Source organism: Cyprinus carpio, chromosome A10 (assembly GCF_018340385.1).
Source record: "Cyprinus carpio isolate SPL01 chromosome A10, ASM1834038v1, whole genome shotgun sequence".
NCBI classification, from domain to species: Eukaryota; Metazoa; Chordata; class Actinopteri; order Cypriniformes; family Cyprinidae; genus Cyprinus; species Cyprinus carpio.
Window position 1 is genome coordinate 1,417,761 of NC_056581.1, and position 15,621 is coordinate 1,433,381.

General features: G+C 34.4%; 1 protein-coding gene across 1 annotated transcript in view; it reads right to left on the reverse strand.

The window, feature by feature from the left end:
- Positions 1-328: 328 nt before the first annotated feature.
- Positions 329-15,621, reverse strand: part of LOC109097263 (ciliary neurotrophic factor receptor subunit alpha-like) — a 152,190-nt gene continuing 136,897 nt past the window's right edge. Inside the window, exons 7-9 of the mRNA XM_042764679.1 lie at positions 8,466-8,655; positions 4,912-5,029; positions 329-1,473 (exon numbers count right to left, since the gene is read on the reverse strand). Of these exons, the coding sequence (XP_042620613.1) occupies position 1,473; positions 4,912-5,029; positions 8,466-8,655 (309 nt within the window). The 3' untranslated portion in view covers positions 329-1,472. The remainder of the gene's footprint in view (positions 1,474-4,911; positions 5,030-8,465; positions 8,656-15,621) is intronic.

The window sequence follows — 15,621 nt, forward strand, 5'->3', positions numbered from 1 at the left end:
TACTGCCATTCAAAAAAACTGAATCCATACCTCCTAAAAAAATAGTTTTCTTCTTCTACTAATTAGTTTGTAATAATATCGCCGCTCTCGGCTGGTGAAAGAAATGCTGAATTCATTTGTCACTTGATAAAAGTTAGATGGTCAACATCCTCAAAAATCAAGAACAAAACTTTGCAAAGTAACTTAGATGCAGCCCAGACTTTGTTAAAAACAGGTTTAAGGATTATTTTGTAAAGATTTTGGTATTGTATTGGATCACCAGTTGATGTTCAATATAAAAGCAGAAATGTACAGCATGAACATGAACAAAAAGACTGACAACTTCTACTCATTGTGAAATGGTCACATTTAATGAACAACTTCTCATTTTATATACATCTATAAAAAGAACCCAGATACAGGTTACAAGAATCTAAAGCTAATACATACATTATTAAATAATAAACTTTTCTCATGTTAAAGATACATATCATAGTTTACAAAATATGATCAAGGCAAATTAAGCAATTATGAAGGTTTGAAGAAAAAAAATAACAATAGAAAAAAAATCTACAGTTCTAAAATTATATTTTATTCAATGAAAACCAAAACAGAGCAAAACAATATTTCTTGAAGAAGGTAGTATTAAACTGTGATATTGACTAGAAAAGTCTGCAGAAACAGATGGTGAAAGGCAAAAAGGCAAAGAATGAAAAGATGTTTCTGAACGGTGCTTAATCTTCAGATGGTCTGAAGCGACATACTGTTCTTTCTGTTACAAAAGCCGGTCCAGAACAGTCCAAACCAATTTGTTATTTACAGTTTCAACTTCTCTGTGTTCAGGGGCCAAAAAAAAAAAAAAAGATAAAGGAGGTAAATAAAAAGAATACAACAGATATCAAACCATGGCCTTCAAAATAAATGTGTTGCTCCTCAGTCTTTGAAGCTTGTGAAGTTTTGTACTGCCAGTTTCAATCCCTTACAGACACAGGCTTGGGGAAGCTAGGGATCATGGGAAAGAAGAAAAACCAGTCCAAGTCTTTGGCATGATGAGTTAGCTGTATGTCGTGGAAATCGATGTTACACACAATGAGCCTTTTCTGCCCTTGGAACAGTTTGAATGATCGAAACAGGGTGAAAAATCTTTTGACAAACAAAAATGAGGTGGATGCATTTTGTTTTGTTTGTCTTCTTCTTGTGCTGCCTTGCAGGTGAGTCTCATGTCCCCAAATCTTTTGCTCCCCTGGGGTTCGGTTCCTGTGTCTGCGTCTGTGTCTGGTCTTCCATCAGCTGTCATCGTCAGAGATGTCGAAATGTTTTATTGTTCTTTTGTCTTCCTTTTGTAAATATCAGCGTTTATTAATCTCTCTAGGTCTTTTTTCTTTCGTGAGAAAAAGAACTTGAATTAAATTATCAATGCACGATATCTATTAAAATGTGCAAAATAGAAATAGAAGACTCCTCTTTTTTTCCACAGGAATGAAGCTTACACATCTAAAAAAAAAAAAAAAAAAAAAAAGGAGAAAAAGGAAATACATGTTATTTATGCTACCATCAATAACATCACTACCAAAAGCAAAAAAATATATCTCAAAAATATTTAAAAATAAAAACATAATACCCCAAAAAATATTTTGTTATTATTATTATTATTAATTATTTTTATATTATTATTAAAAAAAAATGTTAGTTAGTTATTATTTTTGGTATTTACTTAGCTTATTATTATTATTATATATATATATATAATATATATATATATAATCTATATATATATATATATATTATTATTATTATTTTATTATTATTATTATTATTATTACTACTACAGTAAAATTAAGATTAGTTGTAAGCATCATCTAAATAATTTTGTAGAAAGTTTCTATTAGAAAAAAAATAACTTACTGAAAAGCTGAATGCTTTTCAAATGCAATCAAAACATGTAAATTATGATGTTTTGACAAATTAATCTGTACTCTCTACTCTGCTAAATAATAAATATGTGAGTGAAGAAAGTTTAATTTTAGCACCACTGATTGTTTGCCTTCTGACACCTTTGCATGACAATTAAGCACATTTCACCCAAAACGCATTGTACTCAACTATATTGCACACAGACCTTTTCTTTTTCCTTTATTTATATTAATTTCTATTAATCCCAGTAGTGATTCTCTTTATATTTTCATTATCAAAGTAATTGTATATAACATTTATTTATTTATTTATTTATTTATTTATTTGCTATAATAGTACAAAATCAGAATGGCCCTAAAGTAGGCTTTATTTTATTTCCACAAAATAGTTTAATATTTCTTTATGATTTTAGGGTGAAATAGCACCTGGACATACATTTGACAGGTTCTATGCAAATCAACCATATATACCTTCTGAATCCTGAAACGGCTGCCAGATTTATTCACCATGATAGTGTAACTTCAAATAAATGACACAGTCAACTCCTTAAACCAATCTAAAAACATTCCCCAACTGAGCACTTTTATACAGCGGTCAGCCTACTATAGCATAAATTACCACCACAGTATTACAAATGAGAACAAACAGGGGCCAATGAGAACAATATCCAAATGGCTCCCACTTCATGCCAGTGGGAAGATGTAATTGGCAAGCAGCCACCCGTGATGTTGCCTTTAATTTTGTCTTGGCCTGTTACAGACTGACCAATTAAATCTCGCTCAGTGTGGAGGAATGAGGCGAAGGTATTTCAGCGTGTACGTGGCCGTCTCGGGAGGACGAACACATCCTACCCCTGAGGCACTATCATACACTTCCTCCTGCCTTCCAGTTCCATGCATGAGCTTGCTTTAATTAGAGATAGGCTCGTTATGCCGTGTTGCTGAGTTGGAGATAACAGGATTGCTGTAAACATATGGCCCGAGCGCTAATGAATCTCAGGCTTGTTCTTCTCCTGCTTTCTGCCTCGTGCAGGGGATCGATGAGGTTTATGTGGCTGTAAGCACCAGTAACCGGGTCCGTCCCTCAGTTTCTCAGGGATTCTGGGTGGATTTTGTCTAATGAGCCGATGGTCTCTAGTTGGGTGTCCTGTGTTGTAACCCAGTGTCAACAATCTCTACAGCTTTTCAGGATCTAAGAGTGTCCATTTCACATAATTACCCGAAAACCCAATAGTTTTGAGAGTGAAACTCTTCCAGTAGTCTGCCAATATCTAGTCCATTAGGTGAAGTACTTCTGACTGTCAAGAGCGATACAAAATCCCATTCTGGAAATACTGTGAGCACTTGGAAGATGCATAAGTCTGAGCGGAGTTAAGACCACCGCCTCCAAGACTCAAACCCAGACCAATACCAGATCCACTAAGACCTAAATCAAAACCAGACCTCCTAAGACCAAGATCAATACCAGACCCGTGAGACTACGATCAATACCAGACTCCTTAAGACCTAGAACAATACCAGACCACTTTAATACCTACATCACCACCACACCTCCATTTACCCAGACCAGACCTCATAAGATCCAGATCAATACCAGAACCACTAAAGCCCAAAATATACTTCCCTTGTGGGCGTTCTGCTCGGGCTCACGGACTGTTTGCATGATTCAATTTTTGTCTTCAGTTTTGTCTGATTATATCTGTGCACACTGTCCTAGTTTTTATGTCCACGTGCTCTTGTGCACAGACAGCGGCGCATGTGGGAGTGATTTGAGCCCTTGAAAAGAACGGTCAACAAGATGGAGCTTTAAGACCAGACCAGAGCCCCTAAACCAATACCAGCCCACTGTGATCCAGACAAATACCACAACCCTAAGATCCAAACCTAGACAAATACCAAACTCACTAAGATCCAGATCAATAGCAGAACCACTAAGATCCAGATCTACACTAAGACTAGACCTCTTAAGGCCTGCATCTAGACTAAGGGTGCATTTACTACAACACGGTTTTCCACAAAAAACAAAAACAAAAAAAAAACAAGTCCATTCTTTTACATGACACCAATTAGGGGGCTTAAAAAAGGCACATTTTTTGTACTTTGTTGTTGTGTAAATGTACATTAAGACCTGAGAAAAAAGTTTGTCTATTTCAATGAACTAAGTCGAGAGACTGGTACATTTATTGCAAGTTTTTTCTTTTTTTGTAAATGGGCTGAGTAGCCATTTTTCTGAATTCTTGGGTTCGACGATACAGTGCCAAGTAGTGGTTGAGTTAATAACCACTATTAGTACCTTGGAAAGAAACTTAGACAGTTGTGTCTTGTCTGAGACCCAGATTCAGACTAGAGATGAGGTCACATTTACTTTTATAAAAATGCAGTCATTTCAGTAGGAAACGATTGGGAATTTCGCATGAGGGTGAAAGAGTTGTTGTGCTTAATGCCTTACTACATTATTGACAATGAACCTTTTTGTCTGCAAACCTTTGCCAAAGATTTGCTAATGTGACCACAATTCAAGACTAACTGAACATTTATATGTTTTGGTGAACTTTGGGTTTTTGGCTTTGAGTTTTAAGACCCAAATCAAGACACTGAGTAATGAGACCCAGACCAAGGATTATTTTTATGTGGTCTATAAAGGTCTGAAGACCAAAACCTCAAAATCAATACTCCAACTCTGACAATAAGGCGAATGGACATGACACAACTTTGGTTACTCACCGAGTTACAATATCTCTTCAATAAACTATGTGCATAATGACTATTAGTTAGGTATTGTTATCTCAAGCGTATTGTGAGCTTGTATTGTACAAAATTAGGAAAAGTGTAGCTGCATGAATAATGTGGTAAGCCTCTTATGATTTATAAATGCTATTTCAGAGATTATGCTCATACATTGCTCACTGTTCATACCTCATGCATTGTTCACATTGTTTCACTGAAAGCTCATGATCTTTTCACACATAAGAACAGTGAATGATTTGCATGGAAATAGCATTGCAATGAGGTCACGCACCACATGATGGACAGCAGGACGCAGGCCAGGAGGAGGTGGGTTGACCAGAGAAGGGTGGAGCAGGCTGCTGTGGGTTCACCCACTCGTGGTGCGGCTGAAGGCGGTCCAGGGGTGGTTTCTGCCAGGGTAGAAGAAAATGGTCATTATTTCTAAGTATTTTAACAGGAATAGGTTTGTACAGCCATAGTTCAGGTACTAAATATTGATGAATGACATGGAATTTAATTTTATTATCTATGAATTTCTTCAACATATTAAAATGCTATTCATACATTCAATGACTTGAATAAAATAAGCATGCTTTTAAATGTATTGTCCTTTTCTTTCTTTTTGGTTTCTTTCTTACTTATGGCTATAAAGTAAAAAAAAAAAAAAAAAAAAAAAAAAAAAAAAAGTCAAGTGCTGCGACCAACAACAACACCACCCTACATATCCTCATGACTGTGCATCAAGGTCAGTAAGTCTTTCATAATATTGAATAGTTTGACATTTCTTTTATTACTAGGCAGGGTCATTTCAGGTTAATAAATGTCATGTGGTGCAACCATGGCAATGCATCCACAAAAAATAACATTTATCCACTAATAATTCTAAACCTTTAGGATTCTTAATAATAATTAAGATACAGTACTGTATATACATTAATATATTTTCATAGTGTAAGAAAAGTATTGTATTACTTTTTACTTTGATTATTCCAATTTTGCTTGATGGTGTATAGACATTAAATGGTAAAAAAAAAAAATTAAAAAAAAAATTTTTAAAAATGAAATGGATAGATGTTGGAAAACATTAACAAAATGTATTTAATATTTACTCACCCCTAACAGTATACACACACACACACAAAATACATAAAATAATAATAATAATAATAATAATAATAATAATAATAATAATAATAATAAAATAATAATAATAACTGTGATTGGACACTTTACATATCAGTTAGGCAGTCTCTTCCTGTCTAAGTGGGCTGGCCTTTGCCCAACTATTGGACCAGATTTTAAACCAAGAGTCTAAAGTCTGGTTACATGAGAAATAAATAGCAATAAAATAAACTTTATATCTGTAACTCGCATTAGAACAATATTTTGAGTTAACTAAACACCTGCTCCACCACTACCTGAACATGTAAATGTAAGTAAATGCGATTGAACTTCACAACTGTAAGCAGATATTGGTTATTGTTTTAATATCGCTTGTTTATTGTATTTTTTGTGCAGTGTGTGACGAGGTGTGAAATGACTCCCTAAAAAACATCGCCCATAAAGTAGATAAGAGCTATCTCGCACAATCTCAATCTCAAATTAAGCAAATAAGTTGCTGATTTAACAAGCCAAGGAGGAAATATTACAAGGACGTCTGCTGTTTTGCCCAGGAGAAAAGAAAGAAAAGCTTTCAGAGAGAGTGTTTTGACACACGGCTCACAAAACTAGCATGCAATTCTGCTGACTTTTTGATTCTTTCCTCCGTTCCAAGTATAGTGTGGATTAAATACGCTGAGTGCATGGAGGGATAGAAACTCAATACCGTCTGCTGGATCAAACAGAGCAGGGCAGCCGTCACTAGATATTACTTCTAAAAGCAGTCATCAGGTTGTCAGTGCTATTTATAATACAACATGTAGATAGGCTATAATAGGGTTTTCAAGTCAAGATTCTCTTTATCCGCCCCAAAAGGAGCACAGTATCAGTACTCTTAAATCCCAAATGGGATGCAGTGAAACTAATATTGCCTATAGACCATCAGAACTTTAACTTTAAATATTGTTGTATCTTTTTCTGCCAATGAATCACTGAAAATACAAACATAAAGGAGTTTGTAACCATAAATGTGCAAAAGCATACTAAAATTAATTACTGTTGATCTGCACTTTCTGCAGACTGGGTTGACTTACACTATGGAATCCCAAAAAATGGACTTCATTTATTTATTTATTGATTTTATTTTTTTAAAGAGTGTTTTGCTTTCATCTGTCATCCCTGACGACATGATTTTGTGTAGCAGTAGTAGCTACACACTGCATCATCTTCTTCCTTTTTCCATCAAGGGCCCATATTTGCTCACCTGAAATTGATTTCCAGGAGCATGTTTTACCTTTGTAGGTAAAATGTTTAACAATTACCTTATTATATGTATCTGAGTTGTGACAAATACTTACATTTATTAATCAATTAATTCAATTAGAATTCCATCGCCTGTTACCAATAAAATTGTAACAACAAAAATCATCTTCAAAGGTGGAACAAAAATTGCATGTGACATGGTATTTGTTAAAAATCATGTTAAAAAAAAAAAAGATTATTCCCCTCAATAATATACTAATTAGTTTTAATGTTGATTAATAGAATAATAATAAATAAATAAATAAATAAAAAAAAGCTAAGAATCATTTATTTATTTATTTTAATTAGAGAAAGATTTCACATTGGTTACCTTAGCAGGATAAAAAAACAAAATGTTTTTTTTTTTTTTTTTTTTTCTAATTAATTGTTTATTTATTCATTGTTTTTCCCATCACTGAAGTGGTCCATGACTTCAGTCTAGAGCAAGTTATGCACTCCCGCAAAAAAAATAAAAAATAAAAATAAACAAATAAAATAAAATAAAATAAAATAAAATAAATAAATAATAATTTAAAAACTCCCATTCTAATCACTGTTGTGTTCTTCACTGCAAAATAAATATATATTTTACATTGTATCTGCACTTTATTGTTTATGATTAAAGCATTTGCAGAACTCTTGCAAACACCCCTAATGTGAATGATGGGGTAGCAGTACAGTCCATAAAATATGTTGTACAGTTGAGAACTGCACATTGATCGATAAACTGAGGAGACGTGATTTTGAGGCTTCTGTGATTAAGGAGATGAATAAATAAATTAAAACATGGTCTTTAAGATTAAGTGACATCTGAAAGCCATTTACTTCTATAATATGATGTATTTCAGGAAAACAGAATGGTCAGGGAGAAAAAAAATGGTAGAAAAATTGCATAATTTTATTCCAGGAACTGATTGGATGGTGAAAGTGGATGTATAATGGATTGTAAAGGACAACTCTCAGTTCTCAGAAGGCTTTGTGACTGGAAGCCGAAGGTTAAAAGTTACCAACACAATATAAGTCTATTTGATTTTGTTTTCCGCTGAATAAATGGATTGAAGAACCGAGCACAATTTGACCAGGAACATGTGCTGAGAAGGTAAACAGAGCTGATTTGAGTTCATACTGATTGAACGGACTAGACATGGCTTTTGCTGGTGTCAGATTAAATATGGCATCTCCTTTTTAATTTTCATTCATTAACTTAACAGTTAACCTGATGTCAATTGCTCATTTAACTCAGAGTGCATCAACTATTCATTTGTTGTTGAAGCTCTCTGACAGCAGAGGGCAGCGTGACTTTAAGATGCAGGGCTACAGACACTGTCTGCTCATTATCAGTCACTATTATTGTTTTATGGGAGAACAGAGATCACGGGGGGTAGACCATCACCATTACAGTGAATAGGAGAGTAGGTGTGCGTATGGTTGGCAGCTCATGCATACCTGGGATAATGTCGCTCTCAGTGGTGGATGTGATGGGCTTGGGTTCCTCCATCCAGGGGGTGGCATGGACCGCCACGCTCCAATCGCTCCAAGTGCCGATCTCCATGTCCTTGGCCGCCAGTTGGATGATATACTCTTTCCCTGCGTATGCGTCCGTAATGGTGTGGGAGGTGCTGTCAGAGAGCTCCACCTGTCAATCAATAACAAGAGAGCCAATCAGGCATATGGAACTTATGGGAACGATGTGTGCTGCTGAGATGATTACACACGAGATATACGCCATGAAGAATGTTTCATTAGAGGTGTTTGTGGTGAAAGGGCTGATCAGCAGTTTTGGGTGAGTGAGGAGGGCCATAGCTAACATGAAATGATAGATACAGGGGTGGCTTGAGTTTATGATGCAGACTGGACTTGAACATGCATCTTCCACATAAACAATAATAAATAATTCTACATGAATACAAACATTAATATAAAACAAATAAATATATAAATAAATAAATATATATATTTAATTTTATATATATATATATATAAAACATTAAAATTAGAATAATATTGAAATAATAATATTTAATACATTTATATCTTTTCTTGTTATTGCTGTACTGATAATTTATATATTTATATAGAATATTTTATTTTTATTTTAGAATGCCACTTTATAATTACATTAACATTTCAGTTAAAATAAAACATTTTAGCAAAAATGATAATCTCGTAGAAAATGCAACATGTCAGAGTCCTCTAGTTTGTTGATAGTCCACTTCCTCTTTGTGGGTTGCAGTGGATTTCCACACACCTGAGGACCACCTGTGGACTCTTTGGTGCTTGTGGGTACTGAGGGTCACTTGACCACAACAGAGGAGGGGGCAAAAAGAGGCTGGGAAGTCCCATGAATGTCTTGGCTGCTTTGAGGAGGGGGAAATTTGACTAATGCACTGCAGCTGAGGCCTGTGGAGGGAGATGAGTGATGGTAGAGACGGCCCAGTGTCTATGACTCATCCCGCACATCCATCACTGGCCTGTCCTGAACTGCTGAAGCTCCAGTCTGGAACTCAAGATCATGTGTGGCGCTCAGTCGCAGTTGCTCAATCTGTGCTTTTCTTGCTCTTTATCTGTCACACAGCAGGACTGCAGAAAATTCAGTTTTCTTTTTCAGTTTATGAGTTGGAATGTGAATTTAATTGGCCTTGACCCACAGAATGCTGAATTGCAATGACAGGAAGAGGATTTTTTTATTTTATTTAAATGTAATAGTCACATAACTGGAAGGCGTTTCATGAATCCAACACAAATTTTGTGAAATAATGTGACTAGTTTGCATTATTTCAACCAATATGTTTTCTCTGATATGTACATTTTGTCAACGGATAAGACTTAGTAGTTGATTTGATGTCAAAGCAAATAAAACTGCCATTAAAAGGAGGTTTAATTTAACCAAAGAGCAATGCAAAATACACAAAAAAGTTAATATAATTACAAAGTGGCATTATATAGAAATATGTAATGGTACCAGATATTGTGGGGGGGAAAAGTAATAAGATATAAAAGAAAAAGAAGACTACTGTATATTAATAAACATTATTTCTTCAAATGTAAAATAATTAACTTTCATTTTATGGACCATGGTACTGTATAAGAACACTTTTTTTTTTTTTTTCACCTTCAACTGTTTTCTAACTCAATTCAAATCAATTCAAATTCAGGAATTCATTTGAAATGTAAAGTTGTTCTCAGTTTAATTCTGAATAGTGCACAGACCTCTTGCACACATATGCCCAGTAGAAGAGAAACACAGAGGTGGGAGAATTACTTCTCCAACAGAGTGAGATCCTAGTGCAGTATACAAAGTGCAAAGCATATTTTCTGAAGAATTTATTATTAGTACCGAGTGCATCTGTACAACACAAAGAAAGAGTGAGCGGGAAAATTGGAGTGTGTATGCTGTGAGATTTAGAGAATACCTCATCTGCACCTGAGCTGCTCACAACAAAGACCAAAGAGCTGTTTTTCTTTTTTAGTGAATTTCCACTAGCAGTGTCTGCAAGTCTTTCCATCTAGCGTACGCAGACAAACGCAGCATGTGTGGTGGTTAGTCTCCGCATTTACATTTTAATTGAACTTTATCTTTCATAATTGGAAAAGAGAGCATTGCTCATTTCCCCAGTGCTCCTCAAAACCCACAAAACAAAAGCGGCATCCTTTTCATTTCAGATTAAACCGCATTCTCTGCGCTTTCCCCACAGTGGCTGCTGAGCACCTGGGCTGTGAAGTGTTTGATTCAATTACTATCAAATTACAGCGTTTCGTCCATCTATTGTACTATATTTTGAGCTGAAATAAAATAAAATGCTTTGAATTGTAAATGGGTGCTTTTCATTTTCAAATTTCTCAGTTGGTGTTACTACTTCTGAATGGACATTATTGGAGAAAGATCGGTAAAGATCAGTGTAACCAATGGCATTTGTTTGGCTGAACAATGGCAGACAGAGGGTGTTTGGGAAACATGCAACACAGGATCATTGGAAATATGTGCCTCTACCTACATCTCTGCAAAACTCAAAAACGCACCTATACACACAAATCACTGCAGTTTCCAGTTGAAATGAACACTAGACGCAGTAAAAGTCTGACAACATGCTACGCAATCTAAAAACTGGACTTTTTAACATCAGTGTCACAAATGTGACACATCCACGGTCATGTATTGAACGCATTTTAGCACCATTCACTGGACATTTCACTTTGAAACTGCTGTGAAACGTGCAGTGAGGTACATAAAATGGGTTGGAAACGTGTCTGGTAACAGTCGTTATCTCTGCAGTTTTTTTTGGTCTGTTATGCATCAGCTGATTTTATTTACAAGGCTGGTTTAAATCTATGAGGACATGGACGAACCGAATCAGATTTGCTGCAGCCATTCGGAGAAAGGTCAATGGACATTTAATGTTTGGATCCACCTGCAATTCTGTTCCACAAACCACTTCCCATTTGCTACACTTTTGTGAAAGCTGTCAAGACCAGAACTGGGGGTGGAAGTCAAAATGTCCTTCGCAAGCCCTGTAATTTGAGGATGCATACTGTAAACCCTCAAATAAAACACTACCATCAGTTAGAAATAACTAGCTGGTGGAAACCCCTAGCCAAAGATGAGCTTTAAAAGCTAGAAATTTGAGCATCAGCTTCCTTTTATCTTCTGGATCAGGTAGCATTGCAATGTGCCGAGAGAAACAGAGAGGATGACAGATAAAAAAGAATCGAGACAGACAAGACAGTATGCATCTGATGTCTGAGACATATTATTAGAGAGAGCTATTTATACAGCCGTATCATTATGTACCAAACACGCTCTGACCCTCACACATGGCTATGTCTCGACAATCCCAGGCGCCTCGCTGCATTCTGGGCTTCGCTCACTATGGCCAAAGCCCATAAATAAGATTAGGCATAAGTCGTGTCATTGGAATAGCAAGGAGAGGATTTCTGTCCTACATCGCATATTGCAGTGAGTGAAACAATGAAACAGCTGCACACGATATCACTGGGTCCTCATGAGACAAGATAAAAGCTGTCTTCCCGTGTAAATCTGAGCATTTGTCCCAACTATGGTTTCTATTTCTGTAGTGTTACGCTGGGTAGCCCCACCCACGATGAAATTTCACTGGTCCAAAACCCAGCTACATATAACTGTATATTAAACAGTAAGGTCAAAATGACCATATTTACTTTCATAATACACGTTTCTTGTCTTATTGCAAACCATTTATGGACTGCATTTCATGTTGGCTTCAAATATGTTTTGATTTGGTGTGATTTATTTGTAGACTTTTTCTAACTAAAACCATAAAAAAAATATATTTTGGTCAATTGTAATAACATTAAATATAAGTATTAGATGGTAAACTAAAAAAAAAACAAAAAACTAATAATATATATATAATATATATATATATATATATATATATATATATATATATATATATATATATATATAATGTAGCTTTGGCAACTAATTGAAATAAATACTAAAATACTAAAAATACATATTAAAATTAAGAAATGTATTGAATTATTTAAAAAAATTGGAAATTACTAAAAACGTATTTATTTCTAAAACCAAAATTCAAATGAAATCCTAATTCAAAAATATTAATAAATACTACACTATAATAAAAACAATAATATAATGACACTGCACTATTAGGTAATTAATATAATGTATTAGAAATGTGGTTGTAATTATTTATTAGAACATAGAACTGATTATAATGCTTCATAAATTCTTTATAATGCATTAATTACACATTTACAATACATAATATATAAAGACCACATTAAAAAAAATTACAATTTAGAATAATCATTATTACTTATATATTTTGGATAGTAAAGATGCTTAGTATAGAAATATTAGATACTTAAGATATTATTATGAGCCATAGTAAACATGAAAATAAAAATAAATAAATAAATAAATAAATAAATAAATAAATAAATAAATAAATAAATAAATAAATAAATAAATAAATAAAAATCCCTGATTGATTGCTTTTCAGCATATTTTAGACCTTCTGTCTGCTAAGTCACTATACCTATTCTGGCATATGTTGATATAAAGCTTTCATAAGCAATTCTGACAAAGATACAGAAAATAACTCAAGATTTCTGACTTGCATGTAGGCAACTGAGCAGCAAAAGGAGCTGCCAGACTCCCAGCAGTCACTGTTGGCTGATTACTGTCGCCACGCTGTGATATTTTCACATTCATGCCTCCAGCCCAGCTGTGCTTAAAGCTGACGGCAGTGGAGTGCGGCTCACCCCACCTGATGTCTGCTTGACCAAACATGAAAGGGTGTAAACAGCTTCTGTTAATAATGTAGCAGTGAAAGCGGACTAGGCCAAACAGATGTAAGCAGGATTTGCACAGTTTTCTTTCAAAGTGACTTTCAGTACATTGCAGACACTTTGACTGAATGGAAACAGCTGCGGAAGGGAGTTTACAGTGGACATACAGAAGGTCAGAGTGGGAAAATAGATTCACATTCATCTTATGTTTGTTGTGATTTCTTCATCATATTTGTTTCTAACTCAGTTACTTAAATTTGAAACCCTGATGTTGCAGATTCTTTGATATTTGGAACTGGAAGCTGCATTCAGTATTTAGTACATTAGTATGCACTCAAAATATTTTAACCTACATTTGAGATGCATTTGAAATTCATATCAAATCTCCATCTACCTCGATTAACAGAAACAGACTAATACACTTCATATGATGCATATTTATTAGTCATACATAAATGAAACAAGTAAGATTTCTGTAATAGTACTAATAAACAGTGAACGTTTACATATCATTAAGAAATCCAATTTCTTTTTAACTAATTTTAATTAATTAAACATATTTAAACCCTGTTTATACTGAATAAATGTAATTGTTATCCCAATTAAGATTTAAGCTGATTTGAAGCAATTTCAGTAGATGTATTTTTAAAATGTGATTGTTTAAATGATTAAATAGATGCAAGCATTTAATAAACTGTGCTTTTTTTAAATGCAATTCTTAGTTTCTTTGTAAGTTTCTTTTATTTTATGACAAATTAGCAGTTTTTTCCCCCCTGTGTAATCTAAATAGATGGAAAAATTATATTAAATTTAAATACATACAGTTTATAAAAACATTTTTTTATTTATTTGTTTGTATGTTCTTGCAAGTACAGTGCAGCTGATTGTCTTTTTAATGACTTGTAAGGTCTAAGCTCAAATAATGCAGAGTAAAATGATTCTAATAATTTTAAAAATAAATATTGTATGCGTGTGACCCAAAATATTCATGTAGCACCAGATTCAAGTCTTTAAAGTTTATATAAGTGGCCTTTATGATGTGATTCAAGGGTTCTCTAGCTTTTAAACATGCTATCAACTCCATAGCACCAGAATTCTGCTTTTTACCTTCAAAGGCTGCACTCTTGAAAAGGAAATGTGTGGCTGTATCTGGACACTTGAGCTATACATTTGCAGGACTAATTTCATTAGCACTTAGCACTAATGACTTCCCTCATTTTGTCAGCTCGCATTCCTTTTTTCTCGATGTGTCCGTTCCTATCACTACAGGAAGTCTAGCAGAACAGGAAATGTTAGCATCACAGATCATTGACAACTAATTCCAGCTGATGGCTTACAGCTCCAATGCCCATCTTCAGCAAACGACGGCTCATATCACTGAGAGTGCAAACAAACAGAGTTAATTCCCAAAGTAACTGATTTAGAACTTGTGGTTCGCCAAGTATGCACATTAACCTGAATTGCTTGGAATGATGGTTTGAAATACACACAGAGGGAAGTGTTTGCATTGTTCCAAGAATAAATACACACAGATGCGGACTGCATTTTCGGGGAACAAATGGGAATAAACTAACCAACTGATTAAAGTCATTCCATAAATGTTTTTTTCTACTGGGTCTGAACACAAAGACTATGCATTTTTCTATAGGATTTAAGAAAGAATTAGCAAAGAATTAGAGGATGGCAAGCGAAAGCTAAAAAAATAAAGTTAAGACTAGCTCAATAAAAGAAGTGCTAATGTGGTCCAATGCAGTTTAATCCCTGAGTAAACACAAGCTTCTCTCAGAGGTTTAAATCCACAGTTCCAAGTTGCAAAATTCAGGCAAAATACCAACGCAGAGTCTCATTTGTCTCTGCTATTCATGCAACGCGAGCACTTATGAAATATGCACGAGATCTGAAATGCATCTCAATAAATAAATAATTGATATTCTCCCCTGAATGGGCAGAAGAAGACAGACAAAAAATAATGACTTTGTTTAATAGATTCTAATGTCTGTTTACTCTGTGTCTAGTTTTGTTTTGTTTTACATTTTAACTCAATTAAAGTCATTATATCTAAATATAAGTGAATGCACTTGAAAGACCACTTGATACATTTTGTAATCTGTTCTCATATCTGTAAATAGCTACAAGCAAATGGGAAGGTTATTTTAAATTTGTATTCCAGTATAAATAATTAATTGCTTAGAAATTGTACTAAATTAAAGGAATAGCTCACCCCAAAATTAAAAATTTCTGAACATGTGCTCACCCTCAGGTCATCCAAGATGTAGATGATTTTGTTTCTTCATCAGATTTTGATAGC